General features: G+C 53.0%; 1 protein-coding gene across 6 annotated transcripts; it reads left to right on the top strand.

Moving 5' to 3' along the window:
• Positions 1–17: 17 nt before the first annotated feature.
• Znf76 (zinc finger protein 76) lies at positions 18–26,450 on the top strand. 6 transcript variants are annotated; one of them, XM_076916467.1, is made up of 14 exons: positions 18–247; positions 12,525–12,680; positions 17,558–17,638; positions 17,738–17,917; positions 20,242–20,441; positions 20,984–21,100; positions 21,303–21,378; positions 21,858–21,983; positions 22,120–22,299; positions 22,916–23,149; positions 23,243–23,406; positions 23,988–24,152; positions 25,009–25,122; positions 25,672–26,450. In XM_076916467.1, the coding sequence occupies exons 2-14, from the start codon at positions 12,608–12,610 to the stop codon at positions 25,768–25,770; spliced, it is 1,809 nt and encodes a 602-aa protein (XP_076772582.1). In that variant the 5' UTR covers positions 18–247; positions 12,525–12,607; the 3' UTR covers positions 25,771–26,450. The 6 variants fall into 6 exon arrangements, with proteins under 6 accessions (XP_076772582.1, XP_076772579.1, XP_034379944.1 ...); XM_076916464.1 differs by having other exon boundaries at positions 18–361; XM_034524053.2 differs by having other exon boundaries at positions 19–361; positions 17,738–17,815.
• Positions 26,451–27,061: the final 611 nt, after the last annotated feature.

Below are 27,061 nucleotides of genomic sequence, written 5' to 3'. Positions count from 1 at the left end.
CGAGGCCGCGTCACCCGGCGGCCAGCAGTGAGAAGAGCGGGGCGGAGCTCCGAGGCTCGCCTGAGGACGCTCGGCGGCCTGGGCTCCGGGGCCCGGGAACCGGGATAAGCAGGCGGGCCGCCGCGGCGGAGGGGGGCGGGCTGGAGCGTGGCCCCGCGCTGGTCATCCGGGTTCCGGGGCCCCGGCGGAGGCCGCGCCGGGAGCGACAGGGAAGTGCGGCCGCCCTGGAACCTGGATATCGCGCGAGGCAAGCCGCGCGCGGGCGGGCGGGCTATGGCGCAGGCGGGTTGCGGGGCCGGCGCTGGTGGCAGGGCCCGGTGCATGGCGGTCTGTCGGCGGAGTCGCCCTCGGGGGCTGTCAGGTTGGTGGCCGCGGGAAGAGTGGGTCCACCGTGCCCCGAGGCGGGAGGCCGGGCGGACGCGGGGCCCCGGAAAGGTCCCGAGTCCGTCGTGCCCACCCTCCTCCGCCCCTGGCCTGGCGGCTGGGCCTCTCTGGACGGCGGCCTGGCCCCTTCCCTGCCCCTCTATTCCGCCCTGAGACTCCTCCCCCAGGACTCCCAAACCCCACCCCGTGTCCGCGCCCGCCTCCTCCTCCTTGACCCCATACACACACCTCATCCCCCTGACCCCAGACCTCACCAGATGACCCCTGATTCATTGAGTGCTAACCCCAGCCCTGCTTCTGGACCCATCAGTCTCAGTTGAGATACAATCATCACACGGCTTCCAAGATCCCCGTAGTCCCTAGTGACCCCTCAACTACCCTCTGTGGACACCCTTTAGTCTTCTCCTGGCTACTGCAAACCAGACTCGGGCTGTTTCCCCACCCACTCATCCACATAACTCGTGATCTTCGCCTGTAACACCACGATCATCTCACCCTACTGACATCCCTCTTTGCCCTCCCCCCAGCCTCTAGTGTCAATCAGCACATACATAACTTAAGCCACCACCACCATTGTGATGCTTAAGAGTAAATGGAAATGAAGGATCAGTTGAGGCACCAAAGAATTCTGGATTGAGTGTGTGGTTCAAGTTCAGATTCTATCACGTTTGGCTTTGGGGAGCTTGGCAGACGCCCTTTCCTTATGGTGGACTTGAGTGTCTGATCAAAACTGTGACGAGATTGAGTTGTGGTGATCTATTAAAGTTATGCAATTCTTAGTCAAGACAAAAATAGCAAACTTTTTTGTACCCTGCCCCGGAAATGTAGTCCTTGTAACCTCACCCCGGGATCCACTTGCTTTTTTTGTTTTTTGTTTTTTTTTTCATTCCCGTGACCCGGCATTTGTTGACACTCGACCCCCTTGGTTGGTCTCTTATCAGTTTGTAAAGCAGTGTAGCAGAGTTTTCCATCAGGATGTTGACATCATAAGCTTGGCCCTTCGGCTGGTGGAACTTTTGGCCTAGCAGCTAAAGCCTTTTTGACCCCTTAGTCTCCACTTTGCCAAGGGAGGGTGGTAAAATGCCTGAGGTAACACGTGCAGAACGTTCAGGACCCTTGCTGGTCCACAGGAACCCTTTAAGGTAGAGCAGTTGATTTTAATGAAGCTCTAACTGTACTGGGTGCTGGGGACACCACAGACAACAAGCACACGGCCCGTACCAGTCATTACTGCTGCCATCTTGGAATCCCTGTGCCCATCTCTGTTGAATGCCTCTCCCCTCTCACTTGGACCTTTCATATCTCCTTAGTAATGATCCCCCTGCCCCAGAAACTACTGTATACCAAGCTTTATTTATATAGATGAACTTGACCTCTTACAGGCCTGAGGTATTAGCTCTTTCTGTCACCACTCCCTCCCTGCCTTTTCCTGAGTGTTGCTTTTAATAAAGGAATCTGGAACTCATACATTTGAACTAACCATCCCAGAAAACCCACCCACTCCGTTGTCTCTCAGATCCTGACTTCCTGGTTTTCCAAATTCTCCTCAGGCCCTTGCTTCTTGCTTTCCAGGAATTCTTAAATTCAACATTGGATCATGTAATCACCCTCAAGGGTTTCTCCTCCTCTTTGTCCCATGACTTAGTGACTTTTCTCATCCTCTTCGTGACCCTTGACCTCTTATCCCCCAAGACCCCTTGCACCTTGTGTGGGAAGGACATATAAATACCTTTTTTTAAAATCCCTGCCCAAGGCTCCTGTAACAAAAGACAGAATAACAGGAGAAGAACATCTGAGTTTATTTAGTATAACTCACCCAATAGGAAGCTTTCAGTTAAGGAGGTGAAGACCTGAAGATTAAACCCATAAATGTTTATCCTAGGCTTGGTGAAAATGGAAAATATACGGCCAAGAAAATGCAGTAAATGGAGGTGGGGTAACATAACAAGCCCCAAGTGTTCAGGATCTTACCCATGACCTGCATCATTAAAATAAGGATGCTTTCCCCTCCCCACACTGGGCATGGGAGTGGACGTGAGGATCTTATGACCTGCTTCAGAGAAGATAAGAGAGACCTTGGTTTTCATGTCCTCAGATTGCAGTGTTTTGGGGTAGCAATCCTGAACCCAGTTAACCCTAAGAGCTGTCCTGCTTAGCCAGCACTGTACCACTAAGCTATATTATCCCCTCTTCTAGAAGCACCCCCCCCCTTCCTTTTCCCTGTCAGGGAGAGTCCTCACCTCACGGATCTTGACAGACTGACTGTGTTGTGCCTCTGTGTCCTGCCCAGCACTACTATTCCAATGGCTGTGGCTTTTAGATTCTGAGACTCCTACTTCCAGTCCTGCAGGAGAGGCAGCCCAGACCTCTGGTTTGTCCTGAGAACCATGCTCTGGGGACATCTGATGGATTAGAATGCTAGAGACCCAGCTCTCACTCAGTGATGTCACTGCTGTCACCCTCATTCCATTCCTGGTACCTATGCCCGAGGAATCTGTCCCTGTGCTGTGGGAAACCTGTTGTCAGTCAGCCTGCAGTCTAGCTCCTCCCCTCACTTTTGCCACCCTCAGCCACATCCTGTTCTCTGAAACCTCTAATTAGCAGTCCTGGTGACCTTGTCATTTGCCTAGCTTCTGAGAAATGAGTCACTCCTGCCCCTGGCAGGGTCCCACCCTCCCACACCTGTACACTGGCCCACTAGCGGTCTACTCCCCTGCTCAGATCCTGCCTCTCCTTTTCATCAAGCATTCATTTCTGAGGAGAAATTGCTGTTTGTTTGTTAGTCCCCACTCTTTCTCGAAGCGCCCCCCCCCCCCTTCCTTGTCCCTGTCAGGAAGAGTTCTCACCTCACGGATCTTGACAGACTGACCATGTTGTGCCTCTGTGTCCTGCCCAGCTCCACTCTTCCAATGGCCGTGGCTTTTAGATTCGGAGACTCCTACTTCCAGTCCTAGGGTGCCTTAGGAGACGCACCCTAAACCTCTGGTTTGTCCTGAGAGCCATGCTCTGGGGACATCTGATGGATTAGGATGATAGAGACCCAAGAGTCTCTCAGTCTTTCAGCAGTAAGGAGCGAGCCCTTGGAAGGCCTTCAGAACTGATCTCTGGCTGTGTCTCCTGAACACACCCTTGTTCCCAGCCTCTCTCTGAAGGCGCTGCAGGTCCTCTGAGGATAGAGTGTGCTGCTGTCACCCTCTCCTGGCACTGACTTAGCCCTGTTGTTTTCTCAGCCCGTGGCTCCTCTCCCACTGGAAGCTGGAATGTGAGTAGCAGAGAACTGAGAACTGTGTTCCACAGTCTGTCCTGTAGGTCACCCGAATCCCAGAATTGGCTGTACAATCACAGTCGGCCAAAGGTGAAATGGCAGGACCCCGCGGGTGGACTTCAGAAGGCTGCTGCTTCCTAGGTTGCTTTTATCTTTCTTAGGACACATTCTGCCTTATGTGTCTACTTCTCTCCTCCCTGTGATTTCCTTAAGAGCGGATGTTGAATCCTTTGATCTTCCGACATCTTAATTCTCTCTCTCATCTTTGGATGGTAGTCAGCCTGACTGCACTGAGTGGACCCTGAACCCCTCCTGTCTTTAGAAGGAAGTCAGTCAGCCATTGCTGACTGCACTGAGGAAACTCTGAAATTCCGCGTCACCTGAAAGCAAGTAGAACACATTCTGTGGCTGCTTCCTCCTCTCACAGAGCCCACTGAGCATGCAAACAGGTCAGACATCGAGGAACTTAGCGGTTTCTTTGTTTAGTCATGGTTCTGTGAGGCAGTGGACAGTAGTGCTGGACTTCTGGGGTTGTTTGCTTCTGGGTAGTAGGTTGAGGAGACTAGACTCCAGGCAAGATGGCTTAGCTGGGAAAGAGCCTGATGACCCAAGTTTTATCCCCAGGACCCGTATGGTGGAGAAAATTACCTCTTCCAAGGTGTCCTCTGATTGTCATGCTAATGCCATGGCATGCCATGGCATGCTTGTGGGTGTGCACAAATAGAATAAACAGTTTTTAAAGGGTGTTAGGGCCCAGTGGAAACAGCAGGGACTGTTCTGTATAGACTTGTTTTGAAGAAAATGGCTCTGTGAACTGTTTAGGAGAGCGTGAAGGACCGGTCACTAGCTGGCTGTTGGAAATTGTTGGGCCTCTGAAAGTTTTAATAGTACTGTGTCCACTTTTCTGTGTGTCAGAAATCCACATCAGGAGTTGGGGGGTGGGGAACTAGAGAGATGATCCCATAAAGTTTAGCCCCGTTCCTCAGAAAGCGCCTCCAGTCAAATGTGCTCCTATTACTGAATCAGAACTTACCTAGGCTAAGCAGACTGTTTGGCCCTAACCGATATCTGACCTTTTCTGTTTGTGAGACATCAGAAGGCTAAATTTAAAAACCCGCACTCTGCAGAAGTCTGTTGGCGGTCTGGGACTTGCACTATCCTAGCAACTAGAACCCGTTGCCCTGGTGCCACCCTACTCCCCAGCTCAGGGATGGTTTCTTGTGGGGATGGCTGACTGGATCTGGACAGAGGTGAGGCAGTGGGAGGGTGCTCCCCTCTGCAGCCCTTCCCCCCTCTTAGGGTTAGAGAGGCCAGGCTCAGCAAGGATTTTCTCCTTCTGACCTATGGGGAGATCTTGAAGGCATGGGTGTTCATTCATTCTCTGATCCATCCATCCATCCATCCATCTATTCTATAAGTCTTTGTTCGGTGTCTGCTGTGTGCAAAGCACTCTTTTAGGTGCTGGGGACAGAAAACTGTCAAAAAAAAAAAAAAAAAAAAAAAACCAAGACAATTGAAACCTTCAAGTAGAGAAAAGAGGGCAGCCAGGGTTCTTGTTTTAGTCAGAGTGGCAAGGAACTTGTGGCTGAAAAGGTGACATTTGGACAAAGAAGTTAGGGGTGAGCCTTGTGTATATATCTAAAAGTTTATTTCTGTAACAGTAGACAAGCAAGCTCAAAGGCCCCGAGGCAAAAATAAGCCAAAAACCTGAGGAGCCAGCAGTCCAGCTGTGGTCCCCAAATGTCTGGTGGTCTGACAATGGAAAGAGTAGGAGCCACTGAGGTGGGGGGGGGGGGGACTGGGAGCAGATCTTACATCTCACAGGCCACCAGCCACGAGAGGAATCCAGACACAGGAAAGTCACAGCAACTGATGGGTGCTCCTGCGGTAGGAACTGGTGAGTGTTCCTGCGGTGGAAACCGATGGAAGGCTCATTTAATAGAACATTGGGGGTGCTCTTGCAGTGGTCCGAAAAAGGAAAGTTGTTGGTTTGGATCCACAGTAAAGGAGTAAGAGAGAAACTGTTGGACTGTGGTCTTACTTTGAAAGAGGTGCCTACAGGATTGAAAGTGTCCAGTAAAGACACTGGGGACAGCTCCTGAGTCCCGTCTACTGAGAGGGAGTTTGGAGAGACTGTTAGCAGGGGAGGGTAGGATTCACCCTATCCACCCCACATCCGAGACACAGTCTCATGTAGCCCAGGCTGGACTCTTAACTTACCGTGTAGCAGAGGATGACCTGAGTGTTTGACTCTATAATCTTACTGCCGAGGGGTGGGATTACAGACATGCGCCTGAACCCAGATCCCCAGCCCCAGAAGTCATTTCTTTCCTTTTAATACTAGAATTCACTTTTTTGTTTTGTTTTATGTTTGGTTTGGGTTGGATTGGGTGGGTTTTGGGGTGTTTTAGAGTCAGGGTTTCTCTGTAGCCCAGGCTGTCCTGGAATAAGCATATCACTTGTGAGACCCTTTTGGACAGCAAAATAGAAATGTTGCTATGCAGCTCAGTTTAAAATCTGTGGGGCCCTAGTAACTATCTGCTGTCCCAGTGCCGGGTACCAGACTGCACATAGAAGGAAAAATTTAAGAGTCTGCCTGGACTCTGCCGCCAGGTAGCTGTGTGACCCCATAGCTTCTGGCTTCCCTTCTAAACGGCCACCTTAGGCTAGAATGGAGCTGTTATCTCAGCCCCCCTTGTGAGTGTTGGTGAATTTAGAATAAACAAGGCAGCAAGGCTTTGTAGCGGGAGTGCTTTGGAGGCTGTGAGCTCTGTCTGGGCAGTGTGTTGGTGATAGACGTCCTCCTTTCTTCCAGACAGCACCCGACATATGTGGCTTGCTGATGCCACCTGAGGGCGTGGCTTTGGAGGCTGAGTCTGCCCTCCTGGAACAGGGCAGTCAGCTTCACACTAACAGGCGTGAGAGCCTCTGCCACATGAAAGCCGGGTGTGCTAGTGTGCGCCTGTGGCTCCAGCCCTGTGGAGCTGGGAACACTCTGCTCCTCAGAGCTTGCTGCCAGCCAGTCAGCCAACCAGTGAGTTCCAAGTTCCCAAGAGATTGTCTCAGAAAGTGAGGTACAGAGTGACTGAGCCTCCAGCCTCTGACCTCTGTGGGCACTCAGACACACTCACACACTCTTATACACACACAGACACACACACACTCAGTACACACACATGCTCTCACACTCCACTCCTCACACATGTACACTTCCACAGACACACACTCACAAAAACATTCATTTTAAAACAAACTCTCCATCAGAGGGATGCTCCACGGTTTACCTGCTGGGACATCTTGGTGTCCGTGAGTTTGAATGATCATGTCTATGCATACGTTCTCAGTTCAGGACGGAAAGGATCAATCACTGGGTCCCGTGGGAAGGTTGTACCAGCACCACGTCAGGGGCTGCCAAGCTGCTTTCCCCAGTGGCCGTCCCCTCGCACACTCCCCGTGACAGGAGATGAGACTTCACGTCTGACACGGGTGTCAGTCCACACCCATGGCCTACATGGGATGCTGCCAGTGCTTGAGACACTCCCCTTTCTCACAGCCTTCCAGAGCCAGCAGGTTTTCAGCTACCTCTCTGTTACCGTGTCTTTTGAAACCTTCTTTATTGTTTATTGAGATAGGTCTCTCTGTAGCCCTAGCTTGTGTGTAACCAGGCAGGCCTTGCAGTCGTGCGGGCCCTCCTGTATCTGTCTGCCTGGCAGGTTTACGGTGTGAGCTCCCACACGCAGTCTGGGTCCGTGTCTTCACTGTATTCTTTAGTTTTCAAATGTCCCCATCTATTGATTTTCCTAACAAGCTCTTCTAGCCATTGGCTTTTTTCTCCTTCTACAAGCCAAACTGCTTTCTCTGCCTGACTAAGGTTTTGCATATTGTTCCACTTTGATGTCTTAATTAAATGATGTTAATGGAGTGTTCCCACCCCTCCTGATGCCGACAGGATATGTCATTTTTCACAAAAATGGCACTTGTCAAGCTGGTGGTGACCACAGATTAATACCTTCATCGTTGCTAATATGCATATTTTTTTGTTTTTTGAGGCAGGGTTTTGCTGTATGTCTCTGATGGCCTGGAGTTTGCTGTGTAGTCTAGGCCACCCTTGCACTCACCTGCATCTGCTCTTCAAGTGCTAGGATTAAAGGTGACACTCAGAGGGCATGGTTACACCCATAAAACTAGGCCACTTGTACACCAGCGGCTGTACCCGTGAGCGTGTGGTTACTGTAGCTCACAGGAGTTGTAGCTTAGGGGAGACTGACGTTTACTTTTTTCCCTCTGGTAGCATGTGCAATGCCTTCCAGTATGTGAACGACAGTAGTGGGTGAGTGTGGCTTCTAATTGAGTGCCGGCTCCATTTCTCTGTGTTCAGTGGGAAAAAATTAAATAAAAATAAAGGTATACTCTGCTAATTTGCCTATTATTAGTCCACTCAGAGTTAGTATAATCTTCCAACATGCCTTGATTCTGGATACTCCTGAACTGAAAGTAAAGGTGAGATCCAGCCATGACCACCATCTTGGATGTTCACAAGTTGAGGTGTTAAATCCAACTAATTGTGTACCCAAGATTCCATTTTAGTTGAAATGGTTTCTGTTCCGTAATGCCGGGCCTGCATCCCCTGCGCTTTGGAACCGGAAGTGATCCACTCTGCCTGGTCACTGCCTTGGCTGTGACTAGCTCTCATCAGTATAGTCGCAGCAGTATATAACCATGCAAGCATGAGCTGGGCTTTTAAAGCCAGCGTGTCTTCAACAGGGATATGTGTGTGATGCCCTGAGCAGCACAATTTTCTGTTACTGATTTCCTGTTTTCTCTTCATGGTTTAGAAAACCACAGAATTAGGCTTGGTTCTTGATGTGCACTGAAGTCCTCTTCTGTAACAGCAGATACAGAGTCAGCTTGTTACAGCAGCTCTCCCAAATCTGTTTCTGATATGTTTGCCCTCTTGTCCCCATCAGCCTTTGTCCCTCCCAGACTAATGTTTGCCATCCATGAGAAGTTTGGATGTGGACCAGATCAGATCTGAACCTTTGCAAAGTGCAGAACACAAGTCCGAATGCCCCTCTTCAGTCTCTTGCCTTTGGCAGGCAGTTTACGTAGAGCAGGCTTTGTGGAGGGACCTAGAGACGATGGGCTCATCTGTAAAGCCTTTCAGAAGCTTGCTTGCCCTGGTGCCTTGGCAATAGGAAAGGCATCCTCACACCTTGATGGGTTTTCTGCATTCATCCAACAGGTTGAATTGGTTTTAAAAAGTGGAGCTAGCAGACCAGGGTCAGGGCTGCTCTGAGGAAGTCAGGAGTGCTTGCTTTAGGTCTGGCTGTCATCAACACTCTTGTCCCACCCCCCTTTCCGCCCAGCTGTCGCTGTCCCTCACTGTACCCGTACCCAGGAGTCAGTAAATTGAATACCTCCTCCGTCCATCTTGAATCTGAAATGCCCAGTGCAGGCAGGAACTACCCAGACAGCCTCTGAGGTCTGCCCATCCATCGCTCGTGAGTTTAGGGCTAGCGTAAGAGGATTCAGAGTAAGCCATCATTTAAAGAAGGGAAAGGGAGGCTGGAGCTTCCAAATTAAAGTCAGATGGCTGCCAGTCAAGGCTCTCACCCCTTAGGTTTGATGCTCCAAGACTCAGTGCCCAGACCTGCACTCTCAGCTTCAGAAGGCAGAAGGATCACAAGTTCAAGACCATCCTGAGCAACATAGTTAGACCATGTCTCAAGGAAAAGGAAGAAAGGAAAGAGGAAGGGAGAATGAGGGCTTCAGCTCATGCCTGGCAGTCCTGAAGTCACATGCCTTAGGGAGGCCTGAAGTCACATGCCTTAGGGAGGCCCTCAGAGGCTGGGGAAGTGAGGGAACAGCAGCAGCTACTTCCAGGGTATGTACCTTGAGGTTTGAGGAGGGAAGAGGCCTAAACTAGATGCTTCAGCCTAGATGTGAGAGCAGGCAGAGGAGTGAAGATGTGTTTTGTTGGGCTAGGCAACTAGTGGTAGAGCACTTGCTGAGCAAGCCATGTGCTGAGCTTAAGACCCAGGAGAGGAAAGAGTGGGGAGAGGAAGTGGGGGGAAGAAGTGGGGAAGGATAGGTTTGGTTTTCTTTGGGTCTAAGAAGGGACATTTTGGGAAATGTTGGCTCCCAGCCTTTCCTCCTCCCTCAGCCCCCCGAGGCAGACCTAGAAGGTTGGGGTGAGGTTACTGAGCTTTGAATGCTGACAGTCCTGTACTTCACCATGAGGAAGGGTAGAGGCCCGCATCAGGCCGGCCAGCCTGCCTCAGCAGCAGCCGGCAGCTCTGGGACCTCGGGCCAATCATTTTACCACCTGGCTTCAGTAGCCTCATCTGCAAGGGGTTGTGTGTGCCTCCTCATAAAAGATCAGTGAACACACATTAAGGGTGTGTCCGTCATCACTGTGTTAGCCTGAGCAGTGGGAAGGACTGTTGGGCCATCAGGGCCAGCGGGTAAGGAAGCAGGTGGGGAGGCAAATCAAGGCAGAAGCCAGTTCTGCAGAGAGCCTTCCAGTTCCTTCATGAGGGCATGAACTAAGATCATGCTCTACCCCTTTGCGGAGCTTCCATTCTGCAGTACTTTCCCTGTGCCTGCCCTGTCCTGAGTGGCAGCGTGTATGACTCGTTTAACCCTTACAGTAACCTAGGAAGCTGGGTCTCTGCTGTCTCAGCTGCAGCATCTGAGGCTCAAAGAGGGTCATTCATTTGCCCAAGGCTGCACAGCTTCTAAGAGATAGTCTGTAGATTAGAATGTAAGCTATCCAACTGCAGAGCCCTGTAGAGAGCAGACACTCTAAATTAAACCACTTGTCATTGTGGGAGCTCCAAGCCCAGCCATGGAAGCTGGAGACCATGTTATCTCTTCAGCCTGTGGTCTGTTTTGTATTTAGGCCAAGTCTTATATGTGTCCTTATTTCTCACATATTGTGGTTATAGTAAAATGGGTTATCAAAAAACCAAACAAAACAAAATCTCTCACTGATTGAGAGACTGGGAGTTGGGAGTTGAAGAGCAGCCCAGGACCAGTCAGGACCAGAGATCTGAGCAAGGTGGGTCGCTCCTAGAGGAGATGGTTCAGGTGTCAGTTCCCGGAAGCCGTTCACCTCTGATCTCTCCATGCCTCTGTGATAACCTTAGACAACCTCGTTAAAAATATGCATTCAGGCCTGTTTTCCACAAGAGTACTTTTTTAGTGGCCTCAGGATTTGTAAACCCCCAGGAGACCCTCTGTACTTGGCAGCATAGTAGAGAACTTGAGTGCTCGTTCTAGATCAGACGGCATGGGTTCAAATCCCTCTCACACTCAGTAGCTCTGCAACCTTGAGAAAGTTATTTGATGTTTCGGGACTAAACTATGAAATAGAGAAAACAGGGCCAACGAGGCAGCGCCACAGATAAAGGCGCTTGCTACCCACCCTGACAACCTGAGTTTAGTCCCCAGAACCAACATGGTGGAAGGATAGAACCAGCTGCCTCCAGTTGTGCCCTGACCCCTACATGCACATGCACACACAGAGAAAATGAGTTTAAACCAGGGAACATAACGGTACCAGAGCACAGAGATGTGGGCGTGTCGGCTCCCAGCGGCGCGTGTTCGGGTAAATGTTAGTGGACTCAGTGAGCGAGGCCAAGTTTGGGATGGAGTGTCACAGGCTGTAGTTACACTGAGGCACCGACCTCTCAACCCTCGAGGCCAAAGCCCCAGCTTGTCACTTCTGGTCTCACGCCACATGTGCCTGGTAACATAGAAGCATCCTCCGGGTACGTCAGCGTGAAGACAGAGTATCATCTGGGTGTTGTGAGGTTAAAGTAGGCAGTCCGGGAGAACCTTGATTGGGATGATGATCAAAATGGCTGTGTGGGTAAAGGCACTTGCAACCAAGACTGATGACCTGCGTATGATACATGGGATCCACATGGTAGAAGGCAGGAGCCAATTCCCACAAGCTACCAATAAGGGTAAGAAAGGAAAATAAATGCCGCTTTAGAGAATCTTAACAAGACCAAAAGCAGGGGCTGAGGGCCTCTGACAGGCCACATGGGGTGTCTACAGTGGACCATGCTCCATGCTGCTAGGACATAGTGAGTCACTCCTGTGCATTGCCTATAGTACGTGGGGCCTGAGCAGCCACCCCAAGCCAGGACAGCCCTAGGTAGAACCCAGGTTACAACCCAGGTTTTGCTGATAAATGGTGGCGGTGGTGAACCCAGAGCTGTGAGCACCAGGAAGAGGAAGGGCCCTGGCTTCTGGGGTAAGCTGCATCTTTAGATTTAGGGTGGTTGTTGTTGTTGTCTTTAGGTCATAGAAAATAAATCAGAAACAGGCAAGACTTTGTCTAAGGACACAGTTAGGAGGCTCTGAGTGAGAAGTAGCCTGCCTTTTAGGAACAGAGGACTCAGGAATGACCCAGGATAGAGGTGCCGTCCCCTAGGTGTCATCCCCGAGGTGGGAATGGGATGAGTTCTGTTAGGGACCTGCCATCCTTGAGGATGGTCACCAGTGCCGTTGGATGGATGGGTCTGAGCGCAGGATAGACATGGGGTAAGCACAGACAACCGGACAGGGAAGCTACCTGCCCACCCGCCTGCCCGCCCGCTGACCTTTAACAGGAAGTGAGTTCCAAACGCTTCTGTCAGTGGATTTTTATTTCACAAGCATCTAGACCACCATGCTTTCTGTGCCCACCATTTAGAACTCTGTGTGTGTGTGTGTGTCTCACACACTTTCCACAGGAACCAACTTAGTCCTCAGAAACAGTATCTGTGTGCTCCTGGCTGGCCTCATTAATTGCTTGCAGCAGGAGGAAGCTGTGAGGCTTTTTTTTTTTTTTTTTTTTTTTTTGTGACATTGTCCATTTTCTCAGATTGGTGACCCAGAAGGAAATCTCTGACCTCAGTGGTGACCAGAAGCCAACTTCATGTCTGAAGGCACAAGGGGCAGTTTGTCATGGAAAGCTTGGGGCTGCAAACGGTGACCCTCAGTGATGGGACAACAGCCTATGTCCAGCAGGCCGTCAAAGGTGAGTGTTCTGGGGACCTCAAAACCATGTCCCTCATCGGGAGCTCACCGCCCTGCTCTCCTGCCTGCTGGCCCCTACCAGGTGCAGCCTCCTGTGCCTGTGAGGCCTGAAGCCTCCTGCTTTCAGACACCCCTGTTCCAGCTTAGGGCGCTTCCTGGATAGAGGCAGTTCACCATCTTGACTGAAGCTGACGTTAAGTGCTGGGTTGATGTTCTGAGTCTCTACCACCAAGTACAAGATACCCTAGGCGCAGCAGGGGCACCCGGCATACAACGTGTGCCTTAGTGTCTGACACCAGTGGGCACCAAATAAACACACCAGGTTCACAGAGAAATTTGAGTTACAGATACGGTTCTTCGGGAGTGTAAGCATATCTTCAGATGTGCACAGGGCGTGCATTTATAACCATGGCATTAAAGACTAAAACAACTCTCCAGAGTGCTTAAGAATAGATTAGGGGTGTGGAGGATCAGTGGTTAAGACTATGCAGTGCTCTTTCAGAGGACCTGAGTTGGGTTCCTGGCACCTGTGATGGGCTGCTCCAGGGGATCCAACATCCTCTTCTGGCCTCTGAGGTAACCCACATACACATAGCACTCTCTCTCTCTCTCTCTCTCTCTCTCTCTCTCTCTCTCTCTCTCTCTCTCTCTCTCTCACACACACACACACACACACACACACACACACACACACACACACACCATGCACATTTAGACCTAAATAGCAGACACTTAGAAGCAGCCATGTGTCAGGTTTGGAGAGCTGGGGTTTGGAATGCTTGCATAGCCTTGAGCCTGCACTTTCCTAACCTCCAACCCATTGGGACTTCAAGCACTGTGGACATTTAGATTTTCAGATGAGAGCTACTCACACTGAGAGTTTGTCATTTTTGTGAAATGCAGACCTGACAGTCCGACTCTATCTGGCTTCTCGCCAGGGTTGAGGAAGTTCAGATCAAGGCCATGGAGCCAGAGAGCCCAAGGGGCGGTGGGGTGGGGCGTGGATGCCTTTGGGCTGGATGCTCCTCCCTCCTTCCACCATCCTCATACATACCCCATGCTGCCGTGGACAGGACCACTGCCATCTCTTGGCTTTCCAGATCCTGTGAGCAGCGCTGTCCTCAGAACCACGTTGCTGCCCTCCTTCAGTTCAGTACACGACTAAGAGTCCAGGCCTAGGTTTACAGAAACCTCATTTAGTGCTTGTCAGTTGAGTTATGTGGGCTTTGCTGGCTTGCTTTTTTGTTTTTTTTTTTTTTGTTTTTGTTTTGTTTTTGGGTTTTGAGACAAGGTTTCTCTGTGTAGCCCTGGCTGTCCTGGAACTCACTCTGTAGACCAGGCTGGCCTCAAACTCAGAAAGCCACCTGCCTCTGCCTCCCAAGTGCTGGGATTCCATACCTGGGTGAAATTTTTGTTTGTTGATAATGAAGTGAGATAGCCCTTGGTGTTGTCAGTAAGCTCTTGAGGTGGCTTCAGGAGGCCTGCCACGATTTGTCTAGGATTGTTTTCCTGAGAATGTATTTTCTCTAGAATATTTCTGAAGCCTGAGCCCTCTGTCCCTGCATTGTATGTCCTGTCCCTCTGGTGCAGTTTGTGAGAGAAGGAATTTAGGATTTCTAGGTGGGACTGTACTTTCTCCTTAGACTCTTGTCACTTCCCTTGCTTCGGCTTTCCACAGAGGATTACTAGTGAATGAAGTAAAGTACTTAGCAGCCAGGCACGTGCCTGGAGTCTCTGCCTTTGGGAGACTAAGGTAGGCCTGCCTCAAATGAACAGAATAACAAAATGGTGAGCTGTCTGCCCCCATACATACACACACATATGATTAATTTATTAATTTTATGTATGTGAGTACACTTTCACTCTCTTCAGACACACCAGAAGAGGGCATCAGATCCCATTACAGATGGTTGTGAGCCACCATGTAGTTACTGGGAATTGAACTCAAGACCTCTGGAAGAGCAGTCAGTGCTCTTAACCACTGAGCCATCTCTCCAGCCCATCTGTTTATATCTTTGTCCCAACATTCTTCTCGAGTCTGTTTCCTGCCTCCCTCACTGGGTACACACATGTATATGCACTTAATCACACTTAAATAAATGTAGTTTTAATTTTAAAAATTCTTCATCAAAATAATTACTTTAAGTTTTAAATTCACTCTTATTCAGAATCTTAGGACGTGCACACTATTCTTTGCCAGCGTGCACCACTCGTCGTGGCCCTCTGGTCCATTTCCCGCTGGAGTCCTGTTCCCCTCTGAGAGCATGGGACCCTAGTCTCAGCTGCTCACTTCATCTTGGCATCCTGGTCTTCTGAACACAGCCGAAGCCTCTTCTGGCTTGCATTGCCTCTCCATTCCTCCCCAGAGTCCTCCCACAGAAAGTTCCCAGGACGGAAGGTCCACACTGTCAGGTCCCAGCCAGCATCCCTCTTCTCTGGGACCACTTCTTCGTGTGAGTTCCTTTTGCCTTGCTGTGATGAAGTAAACACCTCATATAAGTGACATGAAAGAGAAAAGATTTCTTTTGGCTCATGGTTTTAAGGTGTTCAGTCCATAGTCATTTGGCCCCATGTGCCTGAGCAGAGCAGCATGGCAGACAGGGGCCTGTGGGCGGTGTCAACCTCATGGCTCTGGAAGGAGGGAATGAGGCAGAAAAAGGGCAAGTGGGGGAGACCGCACACACATATGCACACGCACACACGTGCACACACACCACATGACCCCCAGGGACTGACTTCTTCCAGCTGGGCCCGCCTCCTATAGTTTCCAGAACTTTCTAAAACAGGAAGGCATTTGCCATTCAAGGTTGTGCATAACTACGCAACTGGTGAGTCATAACCGTGCTGTGAGTAACAGCACCTAAGGAGACCCCCTCTAGGGGTGAGTTTGGGGAGTCCCCTGATGGGGAGATGTCAGCAGATGGCTGAGTCAGAAGAAGCCAGTTGGTGGCTGTCCTTATTGTGGGGCTCAGTTCCTGACCTAATGCGAGGGCAAACACATCTCCTGTGTGGACTCGTCAGTCTCCTGGTCTTTCTTTCTGTCCACACACCTGTTCTCCCCCAAGAGGACAGCCTGAGCAGGGAGCACTGGAGTCTGATCCCAAGAACCTACCCAGGCATGGTGGCTCATTGACACTTAACTGTGAAGGCAGGAAGATGGGAGGAATTCGGGGCTAGCTTCAGCTCTATAATGAGTACGAGGCCAACCTGGGCAAGTTGAGACCCCATCTAAGAGAAGAGAAAAGGGTTCAGGACACTGTGGCCCACACCTGTGGTCCCCAAAATAACAAGAGACATAGGCAAGAGGATTGCCCATTTGCTGACAGCCTGGGCTACATATCAAGACCCTGTGTAAAAAAAAATCAAGGTTTAGGGATATAAACTCATGGCTGAGGCCCTTGCCCAACATGCAAAGGCTAAAGGTTCAGTCCCAGCCCTGGAAAGAAGGAAAGCCTGGCAGGACACACGCCTGGCACGCTGCTCACACCTGTCACTTCAGCATTTAGAAGGCAGAAACTGGAGGCTCACGATGTCTTTGAGGTCTTCATGTGTCTGGTTAGCAAATTTTGGGCCAGCCTGGGCTACAGAGCAAGATCCTGTCTCAAAGAAAGCTTTGGTGGGTGGGGGTGGGGCTTGAGGTTGCATAGATAAAGGAAGGGACATACTCGTGTGACTATGAGGTAAGTCATAGACGGACCACAGTAGCCATACTCAGGCTAGGCAGATGGCTCGCCCACGTAGTGCATAAGTGTGAGGACCCAAGTTCCACCATCAGCACCCACATCAAAAGCCCAGTGCAGTGGCACATGCTTTCAATCCCCCACCACAGGGTGGAGGCAGGAGGATGCCTGTGTGAACCTGGGAGCTCCTGGCCAACCAATGAGAAATGCCATCTCAAAGGCAAGGGGAAGGCTTTTTGAGGAAGATCACGCAAGGTTGACCTCTGGCCCACGCACATGCTCACACTCGCGCATGTACACTCATGTACACACACCCACCTCTCTACCCCTTCACTTCCATTTCTTTCACTTGTCTCTTTTCTGTTGTTGTTTTTTCAAGAAGAGTCTCTCGTAGCCCAGGCTGGCTTCAGATTCAAACTATAGCAGAGGTTGGCCTTGACCTCCTGGGCCTCCGCCACTTGCCAAGCGCCGGGACTGTGTGAGCAGCACCAGTGTGGCTCCAGTTTCCTTCACACTGAACATTCGGCTCACCAGAGTGAACGCTGAAGCCTGTGGAGGGAGGGCTGAGATGTTCCCAGCCCGCTCTCCGTGAGCTAGCTCAGTCCACACAGCCTCTGCGCTGGGAGAGAGGTGTTCAAAGAGCAGGCAGCTGAGACACGACCTGAACATAGGCCCAGGCTCACACACTTAGAGCCTGGGCTCCACACTCGGGAGGTCGGTTCTGGCTCCAGAGCATATGGTGGCTACCACCCGTACCAAAGCCTGTCTTGTCAGAGGCCCCAGATTTGGCACACTGTTATGAGGGGATGAGGAAATATGTTTTAACTGTCAGTTGGGTCTGTATCTGAGTTTTTTGGTATTTGATCCTCCCTGGTTTCAGGACAGTCTTTGTTCTCCATTTAGCTGAGTCTCGTCAGCTCACCCTTAGACCGGAAGTTTCCATCTTCACAGGCATGGGTAGAAAGGAGTGGCACGTAAGGTTACTTCATGGCAGCATGTTTTTCCTCAGGGCCTCCAGACTGAGGCTTAAGAGGTCGTGAAGGAGGGAACGTGGTGGATGTCCCCATGCTTAGACCACAGGCAAGGACGCAGAGACTCTCATAGGCATCTACCAAAGCGGGCAAGCACGTACCAAAGCGGGCAAGCAGGTGGTAGACCTTTGCCAGCCTGGTCCACTTCTCTGCTTCCACGTCCCCAGGGGAGAAGCTTCTTGAAGGGCAAGTGATCCAGTTGGAGGACGGGAGCACGGCGTACATCCACCAGGTGACGATACAGAAAGGTGAGGCGCCCCAGACTCCGCTGTGGAGGGAGGCCTGGCGGCCCCAAGTGCCCTCCATGGCCACAGCTCCAGAGAAGACTGGCGTTGCTCTCCTTGCAGAGTCCTTCTCCTTTGAAGATGGGCAGCCTGTGCAGCTGGAGGACGGCAGCACAGCCTACATACACCACACACCCAAAGGTGAGCCCGTGGGCGTCAGCAGCTCGGCCTACATACACCACACACCCAGAGGTGGGCCCGTGGGCGTCAGCAGCACAGCCTACATACACCACACACCCAAAGGTGAGCCCATGGGCGTCAGCAGCTCGGCCTACATACACCACACACCCAGAGGTGGGCCCGTGGGCGTCATGGCTGCTGGGGAGGGCAGGGCCTTGTGGGTGAGCACAAACACCCTCTTCCCAGAGACACAACCCTGCTTACCTCTAGAACAGCCTTGCATACCTTCCCTGGGCAGACCACAAGGGGGGACAGGGAGTCTCGAACATCAGCATGGGTTCTGGTGCGTTCTCCCAAACCAGGGTAAGAAAACTCATTCGTCTTTAACAGAGAAAGAATGTCCTCAGTAGGTATAGTGGCTATGGAATATAATGTTAGAAAAAGTTTCTAACATACTAAAGAGTTAGCATTTAGGCCACGTGTGGTGGTGCACGCCTTTAATCCCAGCACTCAGGAGGCAGAGGCAGGAGGATCTATGTGGGTTCGAGCCTAGCCTGGTCTATATAAGGGAGTCCAGGACAGCCAGGGCTCTGTTACACAGAGAAATCCTGTCTCAAAAAAGCAAAAACCAACAAATCAAACAAACCAAAAATAAACAAACAAACAACAACAAACAAGGCAGGAAGGAAGGCAGGAAGGAAGGAAGGCAGGCAGGCAGGCAGGCAGGAAGGCAGGAAGGCAGGAAGGCAGGAAGGCAGGAAGGCAGGAAGAGGAGTGATGATTTAGTCTGACCGCAGTCCCATGGCACGTTCTCAGTAGGCATTGTTGGCATTGTTGGTGCAGGAGCTTACACAGCAGAACAGAGTCAGACAGCCCTGCCCGCTGCAGCTCAGCTGTCATGGGTGAATGGTTGTACACTGAGAGACCCAGAGAGAGCGCCTCTGAGCACTGGCAGATAGACTCACCAGGGGCCGGGCTGTGTGAGCAGCTTCCCCTGGAGAGCCTGGAGAGGTGACTCAGCAGTTAGAGCAAGTACTGCTCTTCCAGAGGACCCAGGCTTGGTTCCCAGCACCCACAATCAGGAACACAGTGGCCTGTGCTCCGGTTTCACAGGGCCCAGTACTCTCTGGCCTTCTCCAGCTCTGCGCACAGTGATGCACACAAGCTTACACGAGCGTCTTACACACACACACACACACACACACACACACACTTTCCAATCTTAAACAGCCCAGTTGTCTGACAGTTCCGACTTCACTGTCATGAAGACACACGCACATTTACACGCTGACGTCTTGGCTGAATGCTTGGAGCCCAGGATGGTGACAGATGTGGGCCGCATCTTCAACAGTGCGGCCCTGGCTGGAGCACTGTGCCCGTCCCATCGCGCAGTCCCAGTGGCGGGCGGCAGTGCGTTTAGAGCCATCTCAGAGGTGGTTGGAAATCCAGCCCTATCCCAGGCCAGAATTCACTTAGCAGTTTTTATGAATTTCAAACCAGCAATCCAAACTGCAATTATCAAAAATCAATGTAACACAATAGGATCCAAAAGCAGACTGATTGGATACTCGTTGAGCAACGACCATAGAACAATGCTGTATTTATTTTCCATTAAACAGTTATGATTGTGTAAGAGTGGGAAACGATGTGTAAATGACAACACGGAATCAGATCTGAGGCGCTTCAGCCGGGTGGGTTTGTGTTGTGTGGCTAGACAGCATGCAGAGTGCAAAGTGTGTGTGTGGAGTGTTCCGTATGATGCGCCACTAGCGGCCCAGCTTTCTACAGCTCCAGCACCCCGTTGAGTGGAGCCACGCGGGGTCACTATCCGCTGTCTAAGCATCTGGGGGCTTAGGAAGAGGAGTGGCAGGGTAGACTCAGCACGCCAGGCGGGACCAGCCAGTGCCGGAGTGGGTGCGGGTGGTGACCTTTAATGGAGCAAGAAGGCCAGGAAACTGAGCAAAGAGATGAGAGCCAGGGCCAGAGTGGGCCAGCCTGTCAGAATAGAGAGTTGGATTCTCATCCTAAAACCAAATGAAGTGGGGTGCGGACTGGCCAGTTCCTGAGCAGGAAGCTATCAAGAAAATAGGAGTCAAGATGAGAATGGAGCCCCTCATCGGGCAGTGGTGGTGCACGCCTTTAATCTCAGCACTTGGGAGGCAGAGGCAGGCGGATTTCTGAGTTCAAGGCCAGCCTGGTCTACACAGTGAGTTCCAGGACAGCCAGGGCTACACAGAGAAACCCTGTCTTGAAAAACCAAAAGAGAAAGAGAGAGAGAATGGAGCCCCTTGAGAGGCCCAGTCAGTGTGCCTGGGAGGCCATATCACCACATGGAGGCCCCTGTAGGGCCTGATTCCCTCTGGTGTGCTTACCACTCACACTCTAAAGTCAGGGTCTCAGCTGGGTCTCCCCGTGTGGCATCAGGCCTAACCTCATGTGCCCTGTAGAGGGCTATGACCCCAGCGCCCTGGAAGCTGTCCAGCTGGAAGATGGCTCCACCGCATACATTCATCACCCTGTGTCTGTGCCATCGGACAGCGCCATCCTGGCTGTGCAGACAGAGGTGGGCTTGGAGGACCTGGCGGCGGAGGACGAGGAAGGCCTCAGCGCAGACACGGTGGTGGCCCTGGAGCAGTACGCCAGCAAGGTGAGCACAGAGAGCTCCCTGCAGGTGTGAGCCAGGTGAGCACAGAGAGGTCTCTCTGCTGGTGTGAGCCAGGTGAGCACAGAGAGGTCTCTCTGCTGGTGTGAGCCAGGTGAGCACAGAGAGGTCTCTCTGCTGGTGTGAGCCAGGTGAGCACAGAGAGGTCTCTCTGCTGGTGTGAGCCAGGTGAGCACAGAGAGGTCTCTCTGCTGGTGTGAGCCAGGTGAGCACAGAGAGGTCTCTCTGCCGGTGTGAGCCAGGTGAGCGCTGAGTACTGCCGCCTATTCATCACCTCTTGGCACTGCCAAAACCCTACTTCCCTGGCCAAGTGTAGTGGTCTGTGCCAGGATCCCAGCCCTTGGCATGTGGAGACAGGAGCTTAAAGCCATCCTGGACCACACATGGTCCTATCTCAAACCAAACCAAAACAATTTCCCGCCCCCGCCCCATGCTGTGTTAATTCTGCTCTGTGGGTCTTAGGCCCTCAGCTGGGTCTCGTATCTTCCTCAGGAGTACATATAGGGACATGAAGATTTTCCCCTCAGGTTCTACACGACAGCCCGGCTTCCCATAATGGCAAAGGGCAGCAGGTTGGAGACCGAGCGTTCCGCTGTGGCTACAAGGGCTGTGGTCGTCTCTACACCACCGCCCATCACTTAAAGGTAAGGCTGGCAGGAGGCTTTCAGCTGCCTCTTCCCTGTAAGGCTGCTCTGGGACCGCACTGGCCCCTGCCCCATGTTACCTGCTGGAGGGAAGAGGCACATGTGCAGAAGTGTCGCAAAGGACCCAGCGTGTGGGAGGGAAGAGAATCAGAGGATTAACCAGTCCCATCCCACAGAGCTTTGGGTTTGCTTTTCCTCGCAGGTCCACGAACGAGCTCACACAGGCGACCGTCCATACAGGTGTGACTTCCCCAGCTGTGGAAAGGCCTTTGCCACAGGTAACATGCCGAGACAAGGACAAGGTCTGCTTCCAGTTGACAGCAAAGGGTTCTAGATCCACCTGGGGACCTCCACAAAGGTGGCCAAGCACAAACTGCTGTCCTAGAGAGACCACTGAGGTGTGTGCTCTCTGAAGGGCCTGCAGGAGAGGCCTGCCTCCTGTATCAGCTCTAGCAGCCACCAGCTATAGGCTACTGAGGCCTGTGGCTTCTCTGGCTTTGTTTGCTCTGTGAAACCAGCACCCTCAGGCTGTGCTTCTGTAGGCTCCCTGTGAGATTCATGTTCTGGAATGTCTCCATCTGGCCTTACAAGTGTCCCAGGGCATTGTGGGCTTTTCCTGGGCAGGATGGGACAGAGGCTGTCCTGGGCCTGTGGAGCCTCCTGGAGCATCACTTAAGATAGAAAGCCTCCAAGTAAGGCTGGCAGGCAGGGCCGAGGCTCTGCGGCACTCTCCTTACGTCCCACCGCACACGGACAGGCTACGGGCTGAAAAGTCACGTGCGCACTCACACGGGTGAGAAACCGTACAAGTGTCCAGAGGAGCTGTGCAGCAAGGCCTTCAAGACCTCAGGGGACCTGCAGAAACACGTCCGGACCCACACAGGTAGGCTGGGCCTGCCACCCTAGCCCCAGGGGCCAAGGGCTCACTCTGCTTCTCAGGTTGAGGCCCAGAGCCCCGAGCCATCCTTCCTTGCTCTGGTCCTCCTGAGCCATCGTCCCTTACATCCCTGTCTGCACAGGTGAACGCCCATTCCGGTGCCCTTTTGAGGGCTGCGGCCGGTCCTTCACCACATCAAATATCCGCAAGGTCCACGTGCGCACCCACACAGGCGAGCGGCCCTACACCTGCCCTGAGCCCCACTGTGGCCGTGGCTTCACCAGCGCCACCAACTACAAGAATCACGTGCGCATCCATACAGGTGGGCCAGCTGGCATGTGAGGAGCACCTCCCTGGGTCCCACCTCCCCCTCTGTAGGCTTCTGGTCCAGGTACCTCTCAGCTCCAGCCTTTCTCTGCCAGGCACTCCAGGCTGGGCTGGGGTGGGTACCCCAGACGGCTGTCTCACCTACCGTGAGCAGTGCCCCCATTGGTAGCTGGGTCTAGCCTGACAGTCTCGTCCGCCTCTGTAGAGTTGAACAGCTCTAGCCACACTTGTAAGGAAGCATCTACTCTGCACCACTGTGGTGTCAGCTTCCAGCACCACACCCTGTCCAGCTTTCCCTGTCTCAGCCATTCCCCCATCCTGACACTTTGTTCTTTGCCTCACTGTCTCTCTTCTTCTGCCTGCAACTCTCAACCCTGCACCCCAACATTGCCGTGTCTGCCCTCACTCCCTTCTCTAAGCGCCCCTTACGCGCCACCTTGTCTCTGGGTGCAGGGGTCCCACTCTCATGCCCTCCTGTCTTCCACAGGCCACCTTCCCCAACTCCTGCCCCCAGTCTCAGTTCTCAGCCCCTGCCCTGTCCCCCAACCCTCTCCCCCTAGCTTCCCCCTTGCCAGCCCTAGTTCCCACCCCTCACAGCCCAGTGTCCCCAGGGGAGAAGCCATACGTTTGCACGGTGCCAGGCTGCGGAAAGCGCTTCACGGAGTACTCGAGCCTGTACAAACACCACGTGGTGCACACGCACTGCAAGCCCTACACGTGCAGTAGCTGCGGCAAGACCTACCGGCAGACCTCCACCCTGGCCACGCACAAACGCAGTGCGCATGGGGAGCTGGAGGCCACGGAGGAGAGCGAGCAGGCCCTGTACGAGCAGCAGCAGCTCGAGGGTGAGGGAGGGAGAGAGAGCGGGCGGGAGGTGGGGCCACAGGGCCTCTGCCAGTGTCCAGCAGCAGGTGACAGCCTAGGCTTTCCTCTCCTAGCTGCCTCTGCCGCTGAGGAAAGCCCCCCACCCAAACCAACCCACATTGCTTACCTTTCGGAAGTGAAGGAAGAGAGCAGTGACATCCCAACCCAAGTAGCCATGGTGACGGAGGAGGATGGGGCCCCCCAGGTGGCTCTGATCACTCAGGATGGTACCCAGCAGGTAGAAGCCCTGGGGATGGGTGGACAGTCTGACGGTGGCCCCTGAGGTCCTCAGCCCTGAGGGGACCAATGTGCCACCCAGCCCCGCTCCTCCCTGTGTCATCTGAATAACATGCATGTACTTAAGAGGGGTCACATCAGGTCTTGAGGGTCTTGAAGCCGGAAGTCTGCCGGTGTAGCTGGTGGCAGAGTACTTTGCCCCTTGGCAATACCTCATTGTCTAGTGAGCCTCTTCCTGCTAGGGTGAGGAGGAAGGCACCTTAGGTGGAGGCCCTGACCTGCATGCAGTGGGCTACCGAGGCACAGGAGTGGGAAATACAAGTGCCAGAGGGAGGCCTCGCTGCTGCTTCTCTAGCCATGGCCAGAGCTCCTACCCTGCGACCAGCCCAGTACTCCCACCCTGCCACCAGCCCAGTGCTCCCACCCTGCCACTAGCCCAGTGCTCCCACCCTGCCACCAGCCCAGTGCTCCCACCCTGCCACTAGCCCAGTGCTCCCACCCTGCCACCAGCCCAGTGCTCCCACCCTGCCACCAGCCCAGTGCTCCCACCCTGCCACCAGCCTGTCTCTCTCCTGTCTGCAGGTCAGCCTATCCCCCGAAGACCTGCAGGCGCTGGGGAGTGCCATCAGTGTGGTGACTCAGCACGGCAGCACCACCCTCACCATCCCCGGTCATCAAGAAGAACTGGCCACGTCTGGCACACACACGGTCACCATGGTCAGCGCAGATGGCACACAGACTCAGCCCGTATGATCAGGCAGTTTCCTTGTTCTCTGTCTAACCTTGTCATGGGGGATCAGAGGGCATTTCATGCTCAGACCAAACCAACCAAGATTTCTACGTGACAAAGACACCGTAAAAAGTCTCCCTGCCAGGCCTAGTGCTATGGGCCTGTAATTGTAGCTACCTGGGAAGCTGAGGCAGGGGGACCACAACTTTAAGGTCAGTCTGGGATAAACAAGATGTGGGGTACAACCCAGTAATAGAGCTGTTCTCTGGCATATGTGAAGTCTTCAGTTCAATTCCCAAGACTCAACCCCACTAAATTTTAAAGTCTCCCCTCAAAGGTCAGGTGTGGTGATGCACACCTTTAATCCCAGCACTCGGGAGGCAGAGGCAGGCAGGTGTCTGTGAGTTTGAGGTCAGCCTGATCTATAATGATTTCTAGGACCACAAAGAGAGACCATGTCTCAAACAAACAAAACCAGTTGCCTTAGCAACCTTCATCTTTAAAAGCCTTTGATAGACATCTCCATACAGTGTGTAGGACAGGCGCAGTGGCCCGTGGCCATAACCCCAGCGCTTGGGCTAAGACAGCTCAGGGTCAGCCTGGACAGCTTACTGAGACCCTGCCTCAAAAATATAAACCATGAGAAGGACTGGGGTGTAAGCTCAGTGATTGTGTACCCAAGTCCCCAAGTTCAGTCCCCAGTGCTGTCTCTACCGCCCTCCAAGAAAATCCTGCAAACTGAAGAGAAGAATGCAACCGTAATCACTTCCAAACCCTGGGGCTTTGGGAGTGACCACAGTGGCCTTCTCCTTCCTGTCTGTGCTGCCCCTGGCCATGCAGCAGGTGCAAGGTCTTCTGCTTGTGTGTTCTCAGGTCACAATCATTACCTCTGGGGCCTTGGTGACTGAGGACTCAAGTGTGGCATCTCTTCATCACCAACAGGTGGCGCTGTTGGCCACGGCCAACGGAACACACATCGCAGTGCAGGTGGGTAGAGGAATGGAGGCAGTAGGCTCCTGACCAGAGGGGGAAGTGAGGGGAGGGAACGGTGAGGGAGAGCTCAGGCCCCCTCTGCGTATACAGGGAGACTGGGGAGTCCTTCACCTTGCGGGTGACTGAGGCAGCGCCCGTGGTTCACACTCTTAGTCTTTCTCTTCACCTGGGAAATAGAGAGGCTTCTCAAAGGCCCTTTCTAGCCAGTTACCCTTGTGAGCCAGCTGGTGTCTGACACAGAGCGGCCTGTGATGCCCAGGATGTGCCTAACAGGACTCTTTACCAGGGCGTTTCCCTCTAGAGCCCTACTTAGAAAGAGGGGCAGTGGCTCTCACCTTTAATCCCAGCACTTGGGAGGCAGAGGCAGGCGGATTTCTGAGTTCGAGGCCAGCCTGGTCTACAGAGTGAGTTCCAGGACAGCCAGGGCTACACAGAGAAACCCTGTCTTGAAAACCAAACCAAGCATGAGAGCGAGTGGAGCATACAGGCCTGGGGTCTGGAAGGGAAGGCCTCACCCTCTCCCCCTGCTGCACCTCTCCACAGCTGGAGGATCAGCAGACCCTGGAGGAGGCCATAAGTGTAGCCACTGCTGCCATGCAGCAAGGGGCTGTGACCCTGGAAACCACAGAGGGCAGCTGCTGAGCTCAAGAGGACCAGCCCCCACACCACACTGGAGAAGGCGCCATGCTCACAGGCAGCCCTGCCTCCGGGGACCCCGGCCGTGGCTGACCCCAAGAAGATGGCTACATAGGCCTCAGGGGTGATGAGGCAACAGGAAAATGGCCTCTAGTGGAAAGGGCTGTGGGCTACACCCAAGATGCGGGCCAGGCAGCAAGCAGTGGACATTGAGCCTGGTTAGCAGGTGCCCCAGACACCTGCTTTCCTCCCTTGGGAGAATATTCTTCCCGCTTCTGTCCACTCCCTTTCTCAGGGAGGTGGTGACTACGTGGATGAGGACTGGCCTCCACCCTGGCTGGTAGTGCCACCAGGGGAAAGGTCAGCAGCTTCTCAGCTCAGTGTCTCCCAGCAATAACCATCTCCTGGGGTGAGGTGGCCAGGATGCCTGGCCACTTGGCACCAGGGACTTCCCACCACCACAGTCAGAATTCATTCCTCAGGGCCTGTGGCTGGAGTGAAGGTGCCTCTTCACTTGTCGGAGGCAGAGAGACAAGAGAGTGACCTGCACCTGGACTGCTGGGAACTGGGTTTCCTTTGTTTTGTGGTTTGGTTTTTTAATCCTATTTTGATAATTTTTTTTTTCCTGCTCTGGGTGGTGGCGGCAAACGGGTGAATGAGTATTTAATAAAAGTTGCAAGTTTCCACCCAGGCTCCTTCAATCGTTTCAGTGCTGGGCCCTGGGGGCGGGGCTGGCTTCCCCAGCACAGCCCTGCATAGCCTCCCGCCCACCCAGCCGGCAGGTGGCTCTCCACGGGCTCAGGCTGGAGGAGGCCCTAGGAGAGGTGGGCTCTGGGAGCCGCTGGTAGGCTTCTGCCCACACCTACACCAGACAGAACTCGAGTGGCTCTGCTCCCCAGGCTGAGTCCACGGATGCTTGAGAGCTCTGGGTCTTCTGCCTTCATTGAATGGAGCCTGGGCCCGCCCTTCCCAGACACCTTCACCACACACAACCTCACCAAGGTCCCAATGCCTTCTTGTACCAGTGATGACACCCAGCTCTGTAACCCAGTTAGGGGCCAGGACATCGAAGTCCATGCTGCAAGATTCCAAAGACACAGGGGGACCCTGTTACAGACCGTGGGAACAGACATGGCAGCACAGACACTGGTGTGATGGTACCTCACGAGGAGCGCTGTACCGCTAACCACAGCTGTGTGGGAACACCGGGAGGGATTGGGTGTGCCTCTTCCTCCCTCCTAGTCCTCTCTCTATGATGTTCTAATGAGACCCCAGCCCCTTCCTGCCACCTGAGGAG

The sequence above is a fragment of the Arvicanthis niloticus genome, chromosome 20 (assembly GCF_011762505.2).
Source record: "Arvicanthis niloticus isolate mArvNil1 chromosome 20, mArvNil1.pat.X, whole genome shotgun sequence".
NCBI lineage: Eukaryota > Metazoa > Chordata > Mammalia > Rodentia > Muridae > Arvicanthis > Arvicanthis niloticus.
Note: the sequence above shows the minus strand (reverse complement) of the source record. Positions and strands in the feature narration are given on the sequence as shown.

What these genes read in the sequence shown, in the direction of transcription:
- Znf76 (XM_076916467.1), top strand. Translation starts at nt 12,608, where the DNA reads ATGGAAAGCTTGGGGCTGCAAACGGTGACCCTCAGTGATGGGACAACA. An exon ending in TGGAGCAGTACGCCAGCAAG is followed by an intron (nt 20,442 to 20,983) that starts GTGAGCACAGAG and finishes TTTTCCCCTCAG; the next exon opens with GTTCTACACGACAGCCCGGC. An exon ending in CCACCGCCCATCACTTAAAG is followed by an intron (nt 21,101 to 21,302) that starts GTAAGGCTGGCA and finishes TTTTCCTCGCAG; the next exon opens with GTCCACGAACGAGCTCACAC.